At 35.4% G+C, this 15,935-nt stretch overlaps 2 protein-coding genes across 13 annotated transcripts in view; one reads left to right on the top strand and one right to left on the bottom strand.

Annotated features, from left to right (window-relative positions):
- The window catches only part of LOC149801204 (protein phosphatase 1 regulatory subunit 12A-like), a 264,345-nt gene that overhangs the window by 20,191 nt on the left and 228,219 nt on the right, over window positions 1-15,935 (top strand). The window lies entirely within an intron of this gene.
- LOC149801205 (uncharacterized) lies at window positions 5,529-15,011 on the bottom strand. The gene is made up of 4 exons (XM_089954426.1): window positions 14,958-15,011; window positions 6,814-6,879; window positions 6,482-6,620; window positions 5,529-5,956 (listed from the first exon to the last, which is right to left on the bottom strand). The coding sequence occupies exons 1-4, from the start codon at window positions 15,009-15,011 to the stop codon at window positions 5,805-5,807; spliced, it is 411 nt and encodes a 136-aa protein (XP_089810552.1). The 3' UTR covers window positions 5,529-5,804.

Below are 15,935 nucleotides of genomic sequence, written 5' to 3'. Positions count from 1 at the left end.
TATCACAGCTGCTGTTCGAGCTTATCACTGTAGTAACTAACTTCATACATTAACGAGTGTTCAAGAAAAATTGTCTCACTGAATTATAAGATCTCAAATATTACTCATCATTTAATGCATGCAACATATAATTAAAATCATTTTGTCTATTCATTTAATGTAATGTAATGGCTGATTTGTAAGACTTCACTTGATCTGACAGCCTGGCATTGTGTGTCAGAAGTCCAATGCTATAAAACTGAGACTAAATTCTGAAACATTAAATATATAAAACAATTCTGTCATATAAAATGGATAACAAGAAAGAATGCAATTTTATATTTCACACACCTCTGCAGCTGAAGATTGCTCCCATAAGATGAACAGCTTCCTGACAAAACTTAATGCTTTGTGATAGAACAGTGAGAATTGACTCTGTATGTACTCTGCCCGAGAACTTGAGGCAATTTGGTTTCTCATGTTAGGCACTTTGTGTGTGAAACAACTGGTAAACAAAACTCAGTATTTTGATCTTTTTCAATTTCAGAGTAATTATGCTTATTGGGTTAGAAATTTTCTAACAGTATAAGCAATGATAACTTTATCCACCATTACACACCAGCATTGAACCAACCAAAAGAGGTGTCTTTAAATTGGTATAGTCATTTAGGGGTTGTGAATGCCATTAACTTGTGGACACTATTGGTGATGGGACCTGGCAGTAACCTTTGTTAATATCTAACTTGAAATATATTGGTACACTGTCTGTTTTGAAAACAAGCCCTCCATATTTGGCACAAGTTCTGCATGAAACACAGCTACTTTATTAATTTGATGAAAGTCTATACAAAACAGTTGGTTTCATCTTTCTGATCAAGTCCACAGGCAGTTAATACAGGGAATTTGAGGGTTCAGTCACTTCCAGTTTTAGCATTCCTCATCGATCAACTCCCATGCAGTATCAGATATCCTTATTTGTGATTGAACCGAGGTACTTTACTTTGTTACTTATTTTTATTAACCAGTAAATACATCTGGATACTTACTCAAAAAATTTGTCAACACAGACTTTCAGGTAAATTTAGGCACATGCTAACCACATTTATTCCCTCTTTTCCACCCGGGTGGGATACACCAGGGGTGATTCTGCACAGGGGTCTAAATTTTGTTCATCACTTGGCTTGTCTTCTATGACTGCAGTGCATTCAACTCCCTTTTTTCTATTGTTTTGTCAGACTCATCACATATCGTTTTAGCATATGAGAACGAAATATTCTTAACCTAATTTTGGACCACTTCAGTGGTTTAGGTGTTGTTGTCTCTGCTTTTAAAACAGGTTGCGGGTTCAAACCCTGGCCAGGTTATTTTATAAATGGTACTAGCAGCTGCCTTTCGTGGCACTCGGCATTTGGAAGTGAGTGTTAGGACTGGTTAGCCTGGTGTCAGGATAATGTGATTGGGTGAGACATCACCCTATCTGACTGTGGCATGATGCCCCAGTTCTAGACATCATTATAAACTGCCACACTGCAGACATTGTAGCGCTATGACTGAATTTGTTTAAAGCTATTTTAAAAATCCAAATCACACACACAAACACACATACACACTAGCCTAATCTCTTGTACAAGTCAGTGATTTATTGGTAGGTTATTTTAACTTTCTCCTTTGTAAATTACCCAACTATAATTCACAGAAAATCCACATAGTACCACAAATTGTCCTTCCGTGTAACAACTCTCCATGAATATTCAACGCATTAAATGTAATATTGAATTTCATTGTTCTGTTAAATTTCTCTACCAATCCATTTTCTCATGGGGTTATTTGGCGTGGTGCATACCTGCTTGATTAATAACTATCTGTTAATTTCTTCCATAAGTAAATTGGGCTCTATAAAATAATAATGCTAATAATAAAAATAATAATAATAATAATAATAATAATAATGAGGACTTTGTATAACGCCTAATCTTTAGAAGCTCTAAGCACTTTACAACATTAGACAACACCTATAAGATAAAAACATATAATAATATTATTACAAAAATAAAAAAACATGCTGAAATTTCTGTGAGATCCTCCTCAGGCACTCCTACCCTGATGAACTTGTCCACTATTTCTTGGCTACATGTATGATTTTGACTGCTTTGGTGGCCTAGTGGTTAGAGAGTCTGCCTTGGATGTGGGAGTTTTTGGGTTCGAGCCATGAGCGAGTCGTACCAAAGACTTACAAAAATGCCAAAATGGTACTAACAGCTGCCTTGCTTGGCACTCAGCATTAAGAGGTTAGTGTTGGGATTGGTCGACCTGGTGTCAGGATAATGTGACTGGGTGGGTCATCATGCTCCATGACTGCAGCATGATGCCCCATTGCTAGATATCACTATAAAACTGCCACACTGCAGACATTGTAGTGATATGACAAAAAAACTGTTAAAACTATGTTAAAAATATCCAAATCACACATGTTTGGTTTTAATTGATAGGAAGGCTTTGATTTCTTTCCACTGCTCCGGTGGCCTAGTAGTTAGAAAATCTGCCTCTGATGCAGGAGGTCATGGGTTCAATCCCTGGCTGCTTCATACCAAAGACTTACAAAAGTGGTAATAACAGCTGCCTCGCTTGGCACTCAGTATTTAGAGGTTAGTGTTAAGACTGGTCAGCCTGGTGTCAGGATAAAGTGAATGAGTGAGTCATCATGCTACATATCTGCGGCATGATGCCCCAGTGCTAGACATCAGTGTAAAGTGTCACACTGCAGATGTCGTAGCAATATGACTGAAAAATTGTTAAGGCTGTGTTAAAAATCCAAATCACACATGCGCTATGGTTTCTGGGTCTCAAATTGCATGATCTACTAGAGTTAGTATATATTGGTCTTTCAAATCTCTATGTGAGAAAGCATACCAGCAGTTTCCAATCAGTTGGTGTTTTTTCCCGGGTTTTTCCTCTGTTTGTTATATTAGCCACCATATGTAGCTGATCTTGCGCTGAGAAATGGCATTAAACCCCAAACAGTAACACCAATATCTTTCGAGCTTGTGCAAATTTCTATCCATGTTATCCATATTGTCTTCAAACAGGGATAAATTTGGGCCTCTGATTTTATTCAGGTTGGAGTCCACTTCCTCTTAGTGGTTAATAATTCAGATTTTCTCTTATACTTTATATCCTTATTCTTGTCATCTAACTGTGTGACTTCTATCTCTGCTTGTTTCTCCCTAACTTTCTTCTACTTCCCTTAGCTGTTCTATTTTTTTCCATTCTCTTTCCCATTCTCACCCTATACGTTGTTTTCTCTGCTCATCAAATTCTATCTTCTCCTTCTTTGCTTGCTTTTCTAACTCTGTCTTGTAATGCTGTTCTGATTAATCAAGTTATTTGAGCATCATTCATTCAGCAAGTTTGATTGATTAATCGAGTACAACTTTTCATGGTGAGTTTCCTAACGGTATTGATAAATTTATTATTATTTCTATTGAGTTCGAATAACCCCAAAATATATCAGTTTAATAATACAATTATAGAAATGATATCATAGATTGTACTAAATTTATGACAATGTGAAAAATATTTTGCTTGATTTGTGCGTTTTATACATTCTTGAAATATTTTATCATTTAGCTATGATATACGAAGCCCTCTTTAACCCTGGCAAGCAAAAGTGAAAGTGAAGTTTTCAAATTACCTGAAAAAAAGGATCAAAAGTGTGGTATAGCTTTGGTTTCCAGTAAAAGGGAGATAGTCCAGCAAATAAAGACATTCTAAACCTGACAAAAGTGATACAAAAAAGAATGCATTTTATATGTTTAGTACAATGACACATCTACATGATCTCGAACGAAAGCATTTTTGTTTTGATTTTTATGATCTTTTCTTGATGAGTCTTGCCATATTATTTATAAAAAAAGAAACAATATATAGATAAATAAATATTGTTTTGTATTATAATATACAAAAGCCTCAAGGGTCAATAACACTGCAATTACTTAGTTGTAAAAAACGTTATGAAAAATATCAAAATAAAACAATACGTAGAGTAATGGGGAGGTTTTATGTTTTATATTCGTTGATGGTGTAGGTGGTATTCAGTTGTTGTTGTTGTTGTTGTGGGGTTTAACGCCATTTTTCAGCACGCGATAGGCTATATATGGCGGCCAGTATTAATGGTGGAGGAAGAACCCGGGAAAACGCCGGAAAGAACCACTGACCCACGAGAAGCTACTGGCAAGCTTTCTCACATACCCACATTGGCTGAATCCTAGACTCGAACCGCCGCAGACAGAGGTGAGATGGCAGTGATCCGTAACGAAGAGCGCTTTAGACCACTCAGCCACTCGGGGCCCCGTGGTATTCAGTTAAATTATGTAAGTCCATTGCAGTGTCATCTTTTCATGTTTTTCCAAGAGGAATTTTAGCCTTATAAATAAAAAGCTGTGGTGATGTTTCTTCATAAGACTATGAAGCTGTACAGTCTTGCTCCAAATGCTGATTGAAGGACTCATTTGTATCTACATGTATTACCTTAGGATGTTGAAGGACTCATTTGTACCTACATATAATGCCTTAGTCAGCATGAAGGACTCATTTGTACCTACATGTATTACCTTAGCATGTTGAAGGACTCATTTGTACCTACATGTAATACCTTAGGATGTTGAAGGACTCATTTGTACCTACATGTATTACCTTAGCATGTTGAAGGACTCATTTGTACCTACATGGAATACCTTAGTCAGTATGTTGAAGGACTCATTTGTACCTACATGTATTACCTTAGGATGTTGAAGGACTCATTTGTACCTACATGTATTACCTTAGCATGTTGAAGGACTCATTTGTACCTACATGGAATACCTTAGTCAGCATGTTGAAGGACTCATTTGTACCAACATGTATTACCTTAGCATGTTGAAGGACTCATTTGTACCTACATGGAATACCTTAGTCAGTATGTTGAAGGACTCATTTGTTGTTGTTGTTGTTGTTGTGGGGTTTAACGCCATTTTTCAGCACGATAGGCTATACATGGCGGCCAGTATTAATGGTGGAGGAAGAACCCTGGAAAACCCCGGGAAAGAACCACCGACCCACGAGAAGCTACTGGCAAGCTTTCTCACATGCCCACATTGGCTGAATCTTAGACTCGAACCGCCGCAGACAGAGGTGAGATGGCAGTGATCCGTAACGAAGAGCGCTTTAGACCACTCGGCCACTCGGGGCCCCTGGACTCATTTGTACCTACATGTATTACCTTAGGATGTTGAAGGACTCATTTGTACCTACATGTATTACCTTAGTCAGCATGTTGACTCCAGTTTAAAGTTGAAAGATCTAGAGCTTCTAGTTTGAAAAGACTAATGTCAATAAAGTTATCATCTCATTATAATCATGATTAAGTGGTTCTAGTCATCTGTCTACCATCTAGTCATCTGTCTACTATCTAGTCATTACATCATTACATGACAAGTGATTTTTGTTTCCTGTTCACCTGTTTGATAATTTGTTTTTATTAATCTGTTATTATATTAAACAAATGCATACAGTTTTGATAATTTCATTTTATTTAAAGAAATATAATAAACAACAAACCTAAATAATTAAGTCTATTACAAAATCTTTAGTTATATACAAGTCAAACCCTAGCTAAAATTTATGCACTACTTTGATCATTTCTGTCATGTGGAAGCCATATTTAATCAATTAATACTTGATCATCAATCATTTGGTGTAACCAATAATAGATCATGATATTTTAACCGATTCCAAGCACTGCTATCTTCTCCTTCTCAAAGGCCATCTTTCTTTCCTCAGCATGTTTTTCAAATTTTTTTTTTCTCTGTCTGCCACTCCATTGCTAATTTTCTTGCCAAATCATTTAATCTCTGTTCCCTTTCCTGAACCTCCTTTTCCAGAATGTATTTTCGAAAGAACTCTCCCTCATAGCTAATCTGGCTGCACATCTCAGTATGATCTGTAACTGACGACATGATTAGTACTGCTAAGATGTCCAATCTGATATGGGAAATGCAGTATTATGGGAAATGTAATATTATGGGAAATGCAAAATTCAGTATTATGGGAAATGCAAAATGCAGTATTATGGGAAATACACTATTATGGGAGTAACACGCATATCAACTGTATCTTCTCAGAGGGCAACAAAATATATACAGTATGTATATGATGAATAAAATGACTACTATATAATGTGACTCAGATAGTTACTTAACCACGTGTCTTGTCAGGAAGGTGACAATCTGAGGAGGAGATGTTTATTTATAATATAATACTTATAATGTAATTGAATGGTAAATTAATCTGATATCATACTTGTATACATAAATTCAGGAACGTATTTAACAAAATGATGGACATACATTGATATAAGGAAATGATATTGTTCCTAACTGGAACATATCAGAAAATATAATTAATGAGTAACGAATAACAAGAATCAGCGTTCCACAGCTTCCATCAAATACTCAAAGAGCCATACCTACTCGTTTCCTGAAGGATTCGTCAAGAGCCTCCCTATTCCCTGGAGAGCCGTTAGACCCAAGGCTTTGGTTCTTCTCTGTGGATAAACAGATACTGTCCTCCAAACTCTTGTTACCATCAACAGCAGCATATGGGTTCTAGGAAAGCAAAAACAGCAAAACATATAATGACTGGCCGCCTAATACATAGTACTTGGTTAAGTATGATTGCAGTGATATACGTTATACATGAATTTTCTGTGTTATGCATTAAATAATCACAACTACTGTGTGAGATAATTACTATAATAACCACCTTTGTACAGTGAGAATTTATTCTACAAGTACTCACGATGTGGTGAAAGCCCACAGCTAGCGAGCACGAGGTAGTCAGGTTTCTGATTGCAGGCACTTTGTGCTTGCAGCAATTGGTAAATCAAATCCACTATTTTGAAATAACCCATACTAAAAATAAACCACCCTCAGGTAGCACTGTACATGGAAATGAAACATAGTTCATTTTGTTGATATATAATGCATTGGCATTAGGTTGTTCAGTATATATATATATATGTGTGTGTGTGTGTGTGTGTGTATCTATATATTATGTATAATTTTATTTAATTTTTGTAATTTTTATTCATGGCTGTAAATTGTACAGAATATCTTAAGTTAGATTTTGCCTATGTGACTGTTAAGTCTGTTAAGAGTGTAATATTACATAGGATGTATAAATAGATGCTTACGTATGTGTGGACAGTGAGTAATAATGATCTTAATAATAAGACTTAATAGCTCCTTTGGGTTAGTTTCTCACTGACTGACGGTTCTAGAATAGTTAGTAACTTTGGCTAGGTCACATGAATTGGCATTTTCAAAGCAGATTGAGTAGTCACATGTGGTATATTGTGAAATATTGTCGCAATAGAAAGTGTAATATAAGGAGGGATTTGATCAATCAGATTTATTCCCACTTTTGGAGTTACTCTCATTTCTTGTGATTTTGTTTTCACTGTTGATTGAGGTGAAATAAGAGGCTGCTTTTTGGGGGACAGGTGTAAGTGCATTGTCTATCAGAACCTGTTTTGTTTTCTGACAAAAGAGGAAAAAAGGGAGTTTGTGAATTGTATAGTGGAATGAAGAAGCAGGCTTATTTGAGACTAATTACAGGAATGATATTTTTAAGGACTTGTTCAATCTTCTTTTTTCAAATTTTTCTGATAAGTTACTTGCTTAATCCTCTGTTATTTCCTCACCATGTAATATTCCTTTGATTAACTTAAGTATGTGGACTGTAGTGGAGTTTGTATGAATAAACTTTGTTTTGAAGACCAAAAAATACATGTTTTAAGTTGGCTGACCATCACTGTTCCTCATTGCCAACCCTAGCACTTCCCCCACCCCCATGGTTTAAAAAAAATCGCACTAAATACATATAATGTTTAAAATAAAAATAATAATTTAAAAAAAAACTTGCCTACACTAGTTTTAAAACCATTGTGATAGGTTATGCACAATTGTTTTTGCCCAAGAAAACAATGGCTTATTTGGAGTTAAAGTACACATAGATTCTTAGCCTTTCATCCACTTGTGTTTACTGTTTTTACACAATGTACAGAGAAGCAACATGTGTGTCTTGTTTATAAGTGCTCCTAATAAATGGAGATCAAATTATGATAAGTGGAAGGATCTTTCTCCTGCAAGAGGTGTAGCTCAAGATAACTTTTTTCCTGGGAAGAAGGCAGGCACCACTATTCGCTCTCAGTATGAAATCATATACATCTTGCTTTGGTTGGGACTGGAAATTACAAAGTAGCTTAGAATAATTTAGCTAATAATTCAGAGGAGAATATATATGTGAACCACTGTATGTTTCTAACAACAGTCAAGCTTGTTTGGAACTTTCAGGGTTCTTTTGAACCTGACTAAAATGCTCCCACTGATAGGTGGCAGTTGTTGTTGTTGTTGGGGCCCCGATAGGTGGCAGTTTAATTTGTCCATGAAAATAACATTTATTTTTTACCTCATCCAATTTTCCATCAGTGATAATCATCGGCTGTGGCCTAACACATGAATATTTTTTTGAGTATCGATTTGGTTCTTTATTATATTTTCAGGGGTTTCAGTGGCTACCAAAAGCCCATAATTCTTGTTTTTGCTATACATTTGTATAGGAATAGCCACCTGCCGTTACAGAATTTAGAAAAACTCTATTTTAAATGCTGTATGATGATTCAATCAGTTATGATCTTTTGATTGAGATCAGTTTAGGTGTAGAAGATGCTTTTTTTCCAATTCGGCATTCCAGAAAGTGCCTGCTGCCTAAAATATGAAATCTGAGTAAGAGACTTTTAAATGTTCATTCTCTTCATAACCAGTCATCGTGATCAGAAGTGATGATCACATAGCAACAATAAAGTGAGGAGCACACACAATTGTTTATTGGCCAAATAAAAAATATTGAAAAGTCTTACATACCAAATTATTACATAAATTATGCAGTACAGAGGAAACCATATAAAGTATGCATAATGTAATAGTTTAGTGGATGCTTACTGATCCAGTCACAAAACTACGTATCAGTAATGCTCCATGTGGGCAGAAAGAACGAGTTTGATATGGTGTAGGAATATGTTTCTACCGCATATCAAACAAGTTCTTTTCCTTGACTCCGAACAAAATGCTTATAAGTTTTTGTGTTTATTACATATCCCCTGTTTATTCACATTCTTTTTATAAAAAAAAATTGTATACTTAAAAAAATGAACAAGGCATTTGATTTTTATGAAGGGTATTGTTTGACCATCTGAAAATCCCCACATACATAACTGGGGCAGCGTTTTGATATACTGTGCAGTTGTGTCATTGGTTTTTCTGCATTGCAGATATGGTGATTTACTCTTCAGTTTTGAATTTTTCATTTAATACAAGAAATTATTGATGCATGGAGCTTAAATGCAATAATTTAACTATATTTTAAAGAAAACAAAGATCCTGCCCCTTACTAACATGCAGACTAGATTTTCAGTATTCATTTGGATAATTTTAAAGAAGAAAATTCTAAACAATATTATCTCATTTTTTCCCATTTTGAAGAGTGACAAGAATATAAATTGTAAACAAACATACACTTCCCTGTGTGCTGCAGTGATGAAAAGTCTCAACAACATAGCAAACTGCACAGACCCAGATCTGAATGAGCATTATCTGATGGCAGATCTGGATTTGTGCAGTTTGTCTCAACTTTCAGGCAAGTACATGCGGTAATTTCTTATGTACTGTTAACATCAAGTGTGAATCAGTTATTGACTACGTTTGCCTTTTTTTTGGCCTACCTTTTACACAGGTACTGGATGCAATTTATATACTAAAATGGGTCAGATGACAGCAGGTTAAAAAAAATTATGACAGACTCCTAATAAGTAAAGGGTTGAAGCGGGGAGGGGGGGTAGCATGAGTTCTCCATTCCTAAACTCCCTCTAAAAATGAGCGTGAAAAAACTGGAATGATTCTTAGAGTAAGTTTCTCAAAGTTAGATGGTTAAAATTATGCGACAGAAATGCTTAAAATGCAGGACCTTCTGTCCCATTTACCTCTCACCTGCTTCTTTATACTCTTCCCCCAATATTTCTGGATCTGTCAAAGTAAATATTGTAAGAAGACACAAGATCTGTACACTGAACAGAGAAATTGCAGTTTAACACCAAGACCCAATTTCTGAATAATATTTGAGATTACAGTGAGTTTTTAGGAAATCTTGGCATTATTATAATTTGAAGAAATTATTTCCTTTTCTTTATCACAAATCATGATGAGTTAGATCTGTGGTAAATTAAGGGCCAGAGAATGTAAAAATTTGGTAAAATTTCAGCTTGTCAGACATTATTACACTCACCAGAATTTTCCCAATTACAGCTTTATTGATACATTATCACAGCAAATAAATCTGTCTGCCACGACCAGGTTTTGGAGCAAGGTTTCCAGATGCATTGCTCAGGCTAGAAGTCAGTTGATTTTCAAAAGTCTGCAATGCCAAGTGGAGTATTTTCTGTTATGGCATAGTAGAAAATGTATTTATTCTTTCTACCGCTCTTCAGCTACAGGGGCAGATTTTCTTCTTTTTCTCTTAGAGGAAAGAGATTGTTCAGTATCCACCATTAGGAGCTCTATGTCCCCTTCAATACTTCGTGCACAATGGGGTCTAAAAATATAGAATGCAGCCAAAGCGTGGGGGAGAGTTATTGAGATTTAAAATATTACTCCATGTTGTTTTATCTTACAGTACATATGTAGTAGCCAAAACACTGCACATTACATCGCTGCTTTTTGCATGTGAATGTGTATATATTCTAGTGTTACCATAGATTCAGAAAAAAACGAGACAAAAAGTGGTATTTAATTAAGCAGTGTCAAAACTTGATTAAAGCTTTTCTTTCCTTGTTAGTAAAATACTGATGCTGTCATTTCATTGCAAGTTACAGTGAAATTTATGCTCATCCTTGAGCAAACCTTTGAGTGCCAATTTAGGAATTTTTAGTTTATTATTGGGTGTGGACTTCTGGGTAATGGTAGATATTTTATTACATGTACTTAAAATGTTATTATTGTTCAATTAGTTGAAATGAGTTGACTTAATTCACTTACTGGTAGCTTATACACGGGTAGGATTTGCATGCCTTTCAACTTTTCTAATTTTGCCCCCTTTATTTGATCTGATACAAAAGACTAATTAACATGATAGTACAAATTCAGATCAGCTTTAATTGATTGCAACAATGCAGCCAGCACATCCACAAATTATTGGTCAAAACAGGGAGTACTTACTGAGGTTCTCTTGGAAACGCTTATGGGCATCACTATGACAGCATATTGACACTTTTCACGTTGGAAAACAAGGGATCATATTGCAATGAAACTGATAAGATGTAACACAAATTTCACTTGACAAATGTATTTAATTGGTATTTATTTCTTTAAGTGTTGCCAATAGTAGATATTAGTAACATTTTAAGTGAGTGAAATTTCATTATGTTTACAGTATATGGAGATTTTTTTGTCAAGAAAATGTAACAAAATGTTATTACTTTTTTTAATTAAATGTTGAGAATTTCAGGAAGTTTATTTAAATTTCTGGACACTAACATCTGTTTTCTACTATAAAGCAAAAAATATTTCATAGTTTCATTTATGAATTTTGATCATTATTTTAATCATGTTCAACAGAGAATGGCCTATTCTGTAATATTTTCTATATGGTATCTATGCCCGTCACCTCATTATAAGAAGGTCTGATAGTTATCCAGTACTTCATCCCATCGTCTCTACTGTAGGGTATGACCGACATCTTTTTAGAACTGATTATGTACTTTTAACTCCAGTGACCAATTGCTCATCTTTTAATGCTAAGGTGGAATCTCTTGTACTCTTTTGGTAGTTATTTAAAGAAGAACCTTACTCTTGGGGGTGTGGCATATATTTACATCAGCAAATTGCTCACCATTATTCTTCTACTTCCACTTGGTCCAGTTACATTCTTCGAAAGCTTACAACAATCCTGTACATTTTCCAACTCGTGTACTTTCCAGCTAAAGTTGCTGAAGCTGCCAGTTTAGACAATAACAGTATGAAAGTCTGTTTGACGGAAATTGCTTGTTCATGCACATTCTAACACAAGCTTGGTGGTTTCAGTTTGAACAAGTTGCTTATGAACATTGTACTGCTGGTAAACTCTTATTGTTATTGATGAATGAGAGCAATGTACTTGTATGACTTGGACAATAAAGTTGGCTTCAGTTTCCACTTCTTGATTCTAGTTTTTGGTAGACAGATTAATTGTATTCTTGATAAAGTATGATTTTTGTTAATTAAACCAATAAATCTGTAGCTTTTGATAAATTGGTTTGATTGGTCAGAAAATGCTTTTGGCTTGGCAAGTAAATTTTCACTCACTTGACATTCTCTGTTCGATAATGCCTGTTAAAATCAAATTGGAACTTTAAATACGTAATCAGTATATAGTTCACTACAAGATTTCTTGCACTGCCTGTATTAGTAATTGCTGAGAAATAGTTAAGATTTTTGAGTGTTAAAATTATATCATAATAAATATCATATTTTATGCATAATGGGTGACTAATTTAGTCGAAGGCCTCTATCGCAGTTTTACAAGAGGTGACTAATGGAGGCACTAGCCATGGTTGCTCATTGGTTATAGCATGCCATACTAGCGACTGGAAGTGTACTATCATGAGATGAAACTGAATCCGTTACTCTAATGTCCTTAGCAAGGCACTTTCCTCCAGCTGTCTCAGCACTAAATAACCTACATGTGTTGCTATACATTACAAATACAATCTATACTTGCTTATAAGTTGAGTTAAACTGCAATTAACAAAGATCCTGGTCTGTCGTAGCATAATGCACTTGAAGATCAAAAACACAGAGCAGACCAAGATCTGCTGTGCATTATGCAACGGTGGATCTGGGACTATGCAATTTGTAGTTGGACTTGACTTATAAGCGAGCATAGATGGTACCAACTGACCAACCAAATCAGATATCAGTTTAATGGAAATTACTAGTTAGTTTAACAGGTCATAAATACTGAACTCTAATCTGTTTGTTACATCTAAATGATTAGATGGTCTCTTGTGTATCATACAATGAGCTAAATAGTAATTATTGTTTGTCACATTTACATGATTAGATGGTCTCTTGTGTATCATACAATGAGCTAAATAGTAATTATTGTTTGTCACATTTACATGATTAGATGGTCTCTTGTGTGTCATACAGTGAGCAAATTTGCGTGGGTTCAAGTCCAAGACTCAGCTAGCATGGGTATGTGGGAAAGCTTGCCAGTAGCTTCTCGTGGGTCGGTGGTTCTTCCCTGGGTTTTCCAGGGTTCTTCCTCCACCAGTTATACTGGCTGCCATGTATAGCCTATCTTGTGCTGAAAAATGGCGTTAAACCCGAGAACAACAACAATGAGCTAATTAGTAATTACTGTTTGTTACATTTACAAGATTAGATGGTCTCTTGTGTATCAATGAGCTGAATAGTAATTACTGTTTGTTACATTTACAAGATTACATGGTCTCTTGTGTATCAATGAACTAATTAGTAATTACTGTTTGTTACATTTACAAGATTAGATGGTCTCTTGTGTATCAGACAATGAGCTAAATAGTAATCTCTGTTTGTTACATTTACATTTTCATACAGTGAGCTGGGGGCCCCGAGTGGCCGAGTGGTCTAAAGCGCTCTTCGTTACGGATCACTGCCATCTCACCTCTGTCTGCGGCGGTTCGAGTCTAAGATTCAGCCAATGTGGGCATGTGAGAAAGTCTGCCAGTAGCTTCTCGTGGGTCGGTGGTTCTTTCCGGGGTTTTCCGGGTTCTTCCTCCACCATTAATACTGGCCGCCATGTATAGCCTATCGTGCTGAAAAATGGTGTTAAACCCCACAACAACAACAACAACATACAGTGAGCTAAATAGTAATCTCTGTTTGTTACATTTACATAATTAGATGGTCTCTTGTGTATCAGACAATGAGATAAATAGTAATTATAGTCCAGTTTAACATGTTTTAAGTATTATAAATTCTAAATTCTATCACATTTGATCAGTAACTCATACATGATAGGATATACATGTTTTTGTGTTTAAGTTTGTGCCATGTAGATGTCTTCTTGATATGCCATTTCCTATGAAACCTTTTGTACAATTTCCAATTCTTCTTCAATATTGAAGAAGATGTAAAAAGATTTTTTTTAAACCATCTCTCCCATGATACTTTCCTTGCTAAGTATTTGGCTTTTAACAGAGAGTATCCAAAAGTTAACTTTTTATTACTGCACTTAAGTAAAAAGCAGGAGTATTGCCCGTGTGTACCAGTCTGTCCATCTGCCCGTGTGTACCAAGCTGTCCATCTGCCGATGTGTACCAGCCTGTCCATCTGCCCGTGTGTACCAATCTGTCCATCTGTCAATCTTTGACAAAGTTGGTCAACACTTCTCTTACCAAACTTTGGAGGATTTTAATGAAACTCTGTTGGGTAAATATATAGTTGGTTTAGGTGCTCATTAAGGTTGTACATTTTTTTATTTTTCCTCTGGCCAATTCATGGAGACATTTCATACAAAATTGTAAATAAGGAGTATTTTGGAGGACACTTCATCAATGGCTTCCTTGCTCACAGCTTGGAGAATTGTATTGTTAGATATGTTTGGAATAGGTGTACAGTTTGGTGTTTGTCTCATCTGTATAAACATGGTCAGGTATAGTAGTCACCATTCCTACATTGGTGTCACGTTTCTTAAAGTTACATATCCTCTACATGATTTGGTGAAACTTTGATAATATAAGCATTGTTCTGAACTTTGATGCGATATACTGGGAGTTTCTCTCTTTATTTTTTTCCTCACCTTCTGAAATTGTATGTATTGACAAACTTAGTTCTGTCATGCTTGTCTCACCTGCTTAAGAGGAAAACCTGTTTCTTGGTTGTATGGACCTTTCTACATTTTGTTTCCATGGGTGTGGCCATTTTTGTATCACGTGACCATCCACCATTAAGGTACTGGTTGACTTCTTTGGTTTGCCATAGATACGATTATTTCCCATGCGTTGATTCTGAATACCAGTGATTATCTCAAGTAGTGATGTCAAAAGAAGTGCGTAGTTAAGTGATGTTTTATAGTAAAATGGATAAAAGCAATTCCAAATTACAAACTATTAACATGATCAGAAAGTTAATAAAACATAATCCCTGGGCAATGCCAATTAAGTCTTCTTCCTGTTTATTCCCATTTTAGTGGACCACATCGAGTCCGGTCCTTAACTTTAAGACATGATCAATTGCTTTAAAATGCAATCAAATCACTGAACAATCATTAGAGCTGCTTTTGGATAAAAAATAAAACAAAATGATGACACATTATATCTGAGAATTCAAAATGCCAAATAGTTTTGATACATGATCCAGATATTAAAATCATCAGTCAGTTATGGTCTTTCAGATACAGCGCACATAACACCTTAAACCTGAGAATGATCAGTTTTAGCTAACCTGATGAGATAACACATTAAAGTATTAAATGCCCCCCACCGAATTACTGCCGTACTAACATCTTGGTGCATTGAGTGGGAGAAAGGAGATAGTGACTTAGATACCTAATTGTAGGACTGAAGGTCAAATGACTAAAAGCCACAATTCTGATTTTTACAGTTATGAAACAGGTGTAGGATAAAAAGTCAGATATTAAATTGTCACAATTATTTTTATTGGAGTTATGAAAAACAGAAGGTCAGCAAGTCACAATATGACTTATGTAAGTCTTCTTACTGCATGAATTAGGACCCTGATTTATTGGTCCTTTTAAATTTAGTACTCATACAATAATACCTTTTTACCTGCTAAATTTTTGTCCAAAACTACCTCTTCCTGCGTACAATAAAATTTGAGAACGAG

This window comes from Sinohyriopsis cumingii, chromosome 4 (assembly GCF_028554795.1).
Source record: "Sinohyriopsis cumingii isolate HCF-2022 chromosome 4, ASM2855479v2, whole genome shotgun sequence".
Lineage (NCBI taxonomy): Eukaryota > Metazoa > Mollusca > Bivalvia > Unionida > Unionidae > Sinohyriopsis > Sinohyriopsis cumingii.
Note: the sequence above shows the minus strand (reverse complement) of the source record. Positions and strands in the feature narration are given on the sequence as shown.

Excerpts from the sequence above, each read along its gene's own strand:
- LOC149801205 (XM_089954426.1), bottom strand. The coding sequence starts at position 15,011 with ATGGCCACACCCATGGAAACAAAATGTAGAAAGGTCCATACAACCAAG. Across the intron at positions 6,880-14,957 it reads TCCATACAACCAAGAAACAG|CACAAAGTGCCTGCAATCAG; the intron begins GTTTTCCTCTTA and ends AATTGCTGCAAG. Across the intron at positions 6,621-6,813 it reads CTGTGGGCTTTCACCACATC|AACCCATATGCTGCTGTTGA; the intron begins GTGAGTACTTGT and ends TTGCTTTCCTAG.